Genomic DNA, 4,850 nt, shown 5'->3' with positions numbered 1-4,850 from the left:
AGGACCTGATCCTCCAACCATAAAAAGATAGTCAGTTCCATCAATTTCCAGTGATAGCATTCCACCATAGCCTTTCTTCATCATGGACTCATCATTAGGATGCAATTGATTCCAGCTCATGGTCAGTGTATTTAGTACATTTAAACTGTTGTGGAAACAACGATCATGACCACACCAGCCAGCATAATAATAAATATTAGAACGAAAGGTGGCACAGACGTAGCCCACAATTCCTAAAGGAGGAGTGCCTCTTGTTAGGTGAGAGGTCCAGCGACCTGTTGAAAGAGTAAATTTCTCGACTGCTGAGACCAATTTTCTTCTTGGACGTGAATCATGTAATCGAGCAAGTATTTCAGGTAAATCAAGCTGAGCACCTGCCCAGAGGTAGAGTGATCCTCCTACTGCTGGAGTTGAGTGTCTAGCCCTCCCTTTATAAATACCTGTAAAGGAAATAGAATAAAATTAGGAAAAGAGTGAAAGCTCGGACAATAGAAACTAACTTTGCTCTGACATGGAGACTTGCCGCGACTGTATGAGGTTACTACATAGATCTAGGCGTGGTCTAGCCATAAATGACTTAGCCTAAATTCAATTAATGAAATACCAAAAATACTTTTGCCATAATGCACTAGGGCATGCATAGCATCTGTTTTTGCTGCTGTTATTATTACTTCAGTACTATTATTATTATTATTATTATTATTATTATTATTATTATTATTATTATTATTATTATGGGTACTCATAAACACAAAATGATATTATAACAGACATAAGTGACATGCTGCAAAAACAGAAAACAAAAACAAAAAGGAAAATATTATTATCATTATTATTATTACCATCATCATTATTTATTATTTTTATTATAAGTAAAAATAATGAACATGTACAAAAACAATGACCAGAAAAAGAAAATAGGGGAAAGAGGGAGAACACAGCCGGAGGAGGCAACAGAAAAACAAAAAGGAAACATAAAAAACAAACAAAAAAGTTAGATCTGGCCATCTATTATTATTATGGTATTTAACTTTACTTGATGTTTTGTGGTTATCTCATTTATTCTTTTTATATTTTAAACGTTTGGATGATGTTCATCTTGAAGCATTAAATTAATGCATAACCGGCATTCTCCATAGATATTACTTCCACTTATTAACTTAAATATCGATTACTCTAATGACTAATTTTAATAGATTAGCAGGTATTGTGTTGGGATGCACATGGGTACTTCTCTTTCACAACAATTGGAAGCATGCATGGCTTCCGTGTAGTGTATGATTGAAGTGCATTTTAAAACTATAGACTAGTACTACAATTATAGTAATTTTATTTCATTATGGGAATATAAAAATTACATTCTCAGCCTAGTAAAATTCAGCCTTTCTAACAGTAAAACTTGTAAAAAACATCATTATAAATTAACACTATAGGGTATCAAATATATTTATCCTCTTCAATGACTATTACTTGAGCCATAGTAAGACGGGCTCTAGGACTAGCATTAATTCCTATTTGTATGAGAGACTTCATATCAGACCAGGAGACACTACCAGCTTGTACTTCTCTCTCTGCCATTGTCATTTCTGGTGGAGAGCCCAACGTCATTTCCATAAGGAGAACAGAGTAACTGTAGACATCCATTGCTGGACTGTGTTGATCAGGATCACGAGCTTCTGGTGCAGCATATGCAACATTTCCTGGCATAACAGTACCAGTACTGTCAACTTGTACTAATTTAGCTGTACCATAATCTGCTACTTTAGCTTCAAAACCAGCAGGTCTAGTGCAAGGCTTTAATAATACGTTAGGACTGCTCACATCTCTGTGAATAATAGGCTGAGGCTTAAACAGGTGAAGGTAGTTAAGGCCTAAAGCTACATCTTGAGCAATACTCAGAATCTGTTGATTGGTTAATCGGTTTCTGCGAAGCTCCTAATTAAGACTAGTGCTCATCAGCTCAGTTAAGATGAGAGGATTATTCACTTTAGTTGCACCAATAAACTGGACCAGGTTAGGATGACGTACTCGTGATGCTATACCCATTTCCCTGGAGAAGATACTTAGATTATAATCTGATATGATGATTTATGAAGTGACTTGACAACTACTCTTAAACCTTGAAAAATACCAACTGTCACAATAGCATAAGAACCTCTTCCTAACTCTTCCTTTGTCAAAATAACTTCATCTTTATTAATAACCCAGTGATTATTAGCAAGTGCCCGTTGCTGGTACATATGAACTGCTTCTTGAAGCTGATGCAGCTCTCTATCTTTCTCTTGTAGCTCTTTACCCTTCTCTTGTAGTACCTTTTGATGCTCTCTTTCCTTCTCTTCTAACTGGTTATTATATTTCTGTTCTCTCTCTGCCTCCTCTCTATCCTTCTCTTGTAGCAGATGACAATATCTTTTTATTTCATGCTCTTTCTCTGTTTTATTCTGCTCCAATTGCTGATGCAAAAATTGTGCCTCTCTCTCCTTCTCTTCAAGACTCTTCATAAGAGCTTGTACAGTTTGCTCAATATCGGCTGTATCTCCCTTTCTTGGTTTCTGATAGTCCGCCTCCAACCACATTCTTCTTCCTAACTCTAGGTGCTGTAGATACTTTTTCTTGTATTTTTCATTCTTCATATCATTGGTATCAAACGTATCACCTACTGTCCACTCTCCTTTGCCAATAACTAAAATACAATAATAGAAGTTGTGGAATTAATGCTAAAAGACATAAGTACACGCTATTACATTTTATTATTATTTTGTAGTACAACAGATTAACTTACAACGTAAAGTTGATTATGCACAGTACACTCAACATACATTATTTATTATGCACAGTAAAGTTTATCATATAATTTTGTAAACATTAAGTACAGTACAATTAAGTCCATGTTACTAAGCACAATGTACACAAACCATAATAGTATAAGTATGAATGTACTTGACTCATAATAACCAGTTACACTGACCTAGTTCAGTCAACATGACAATGTTAGGGCTGGTAACCAATAAACCTCCGACAGTTAATATCCAGACACAAGAAGGACTCATAATGAACACTGAGAGGGAATGATCCAATCTCTTACTAACAGAGTGAGGCACATCTAACTGTTAATAGAAAAAAAATTAATAAGTTACACCGTATAATAATAAATAGTTTGTAACATACCTTTATCCAGGAATGTTGAGCGATATTAAAGATCCAAAAATCATCTAATGTAACACCATCCTTATCCCTCCCACCACTTATCACTAGCATAGGATGGTTTGATCCAGTTATGATAGCAGCACCTCCATGTAAATATCTACCCACAGGCCAATATTGGTCTATCGTTTCAGGTTTCTTTATACACTGCCAGAACTAAAAATAATATAAACATACTCATTAACAATGCTATAGTGAGCCTGAATAAGTGTGTGCCATATAGCGCTTTATTTTGGTACATTTATTTTGGTGGCTTTGTTATAAAATTGTAATTGGAAGTTTTTAATTTGAGGATTTTTGTACACACATGTATTACTGAGCATGCATATTCATGATTGGCAGTTTTAATATTGGCAATTTCACTTGCAAATTACCCATCACCAAAATAAAACACTGCCAAATGAAAGAGCTATATGGTATTTGATATTTTCAACATACCACAGTGCTAACTGATATCTCTAGTATATAGATGTTGTCAGTAATAGTAACCTTAGCATCACCATCAGTCTCTAATCCACCAAACAGAACAGCTCTAGTGTTGCTAATTTTTTCAATGACAAAGCCACTAGCAGGAGGTATACACTGACCAATGATTGAAGGATTACTCCATTTTCCTAAATTTTTGTCATAATATTTACGTTATTCTACAATATAAATCTTACTTGATGATAGATTATACATTGAGTGCTCATTAGTACGCCATCTTCCACTAGGTAACTCACTATATCCACTATGTGATAACTGTACAACTGGTTTAGATCCTATTCCTCCTATCATTAGTAAATGGTGTACTCCATCATGTTCAAATGATAGCATTCCACCATAAGCTCGTCTCATAACTGGTCTAGTTGCATCAGTTGGTTCTAATTCCCTCCATTGAAGACTAACGGTGTCCAGTTGTGCAATACTGTTGTGATAGCAGATATCATGGCCACCGTGGCACTGTCCCCCAAAATAAAACAATAGATCATTTATTGCAGTACAGCAGTATGCACCCACTCCTAATGGAGGAGTACCAGTAGTACTTCTAGTGATCCATTGACCAGCTGAAGGAGTAAAGTGCTGTATATTACTAGAGAATTGTCTCTTTTCTTCACTATCATGTACTGCAGGTAAACCAGCATGAATACCAGCCCACATATACAGTGAATCACCAACTGATACAGCGCGGTGGCCAGCTATTTTATTCACTTGATCTATTATAACAAAAAACAGTACATCATACTTGCCGTAAACAGTACTACTTACCTTTATCCTCGCCTCTAGCTCTAGAACCAAAAAACCTAGCCACTGCCATTGCCCTTAGTAGCGTCACGTGATCTGAGAGATTTCTAAACTCTATCATATCTATAGTAGGGCCACACTGACTTTGCACTGTTATTATAAAAGCAGTCTTGGTGGTCACTTTTTAAGCAGCTGCTAATTGATTGTTAAGTGTTTATTTACATTGTGTTTACCAACTATGAATATCATTATCCCCAATATAGCAAATCACAGGTATTAAAATTATTAATAAAACTAAAGCTATAGTAAATTAGAAGTCTAAAACTAGCCAGATGTCTTCCTCATTGTTGTGAGCAGTCACTGATTTATTAGGAGAGGTACAGCAGCATCTCCAAGTAACTTATGGTGGGATCATCATCAAT

At 35.6% G+C, this 4,850-nt stretch overlaps 2 protein-coding genes across 2 annotated transcripts; both read right to left on the bottom strand.

Annotated features, from left to right (window-relative positions):
- Window positions 1-1,387: 1,387 nt before the first annotated feature.
- Window positions 1,388-4,216, bottom strand: LOC109585027 (uncharacterized). The gene is made up of 5 exons (XM_020000953.1): window positions 3,867-4,216; window positions 3,643-3,818; window positions 3,169-3,360; window positions 2,969-3,107; window positions 1,388-2,683 (listed from the first exon to the last, which is right to left on the bottom strand). The coding sequence occupies exons 1-5, from the start codon at window positions 4,039-4,041 to the stop codon at window positions 2,064-2,066; spliced, it is 1,302 nt and encodes a 433-aa protein (XP_019856512.1). The 5' UTR covers window positions 4,042-4,216; the 3' UTR covers window positions 1,388-2,063.
- On the bottom strand, window positions 1,438-2,046 carry LOC109585017 (calmodulin-binding receptor-like cytoplasmic kinase 1). Its single transcript, XM_020000947.1, has 2 exons — window positions 1,987-2,046; window positions 1,438-1,935 (listed from the first exon to the last, which is right to left on the bottom strand). The coding sequence occupies exons 1-2, from the start codon at window positions 2,044-2,046 to the stop codon at window positions 1,438-1,440; spliced, it is 558 nt and encodes a 185-aa protein (XP_019856506.1).
- Window positions 4,217-4,850: the final 634 nt, after the last annotated feature.

This window comes from Amphimedon queenslandica, unplaced genomic scaffold (assembly GCF_000090795.2).
Source record: "Amphimedon queenslandica unplaced genomic scaffold, v1.1 AMPQUscaffold_13134, whole genome shotgun sequence".
Classification (NCBI taxonomy): Eukaryota; Metazoa; Porifera; class Demospongiae; order Haplosclerida; family Niphatidae; genus Amphimedon; species Amphimedon queenslandica.
The sequence above is the reverse complement of the archived record's forward strand: the minus strand, read 5'-3'. Positions and strand labels throughout refer to the sequence as shown.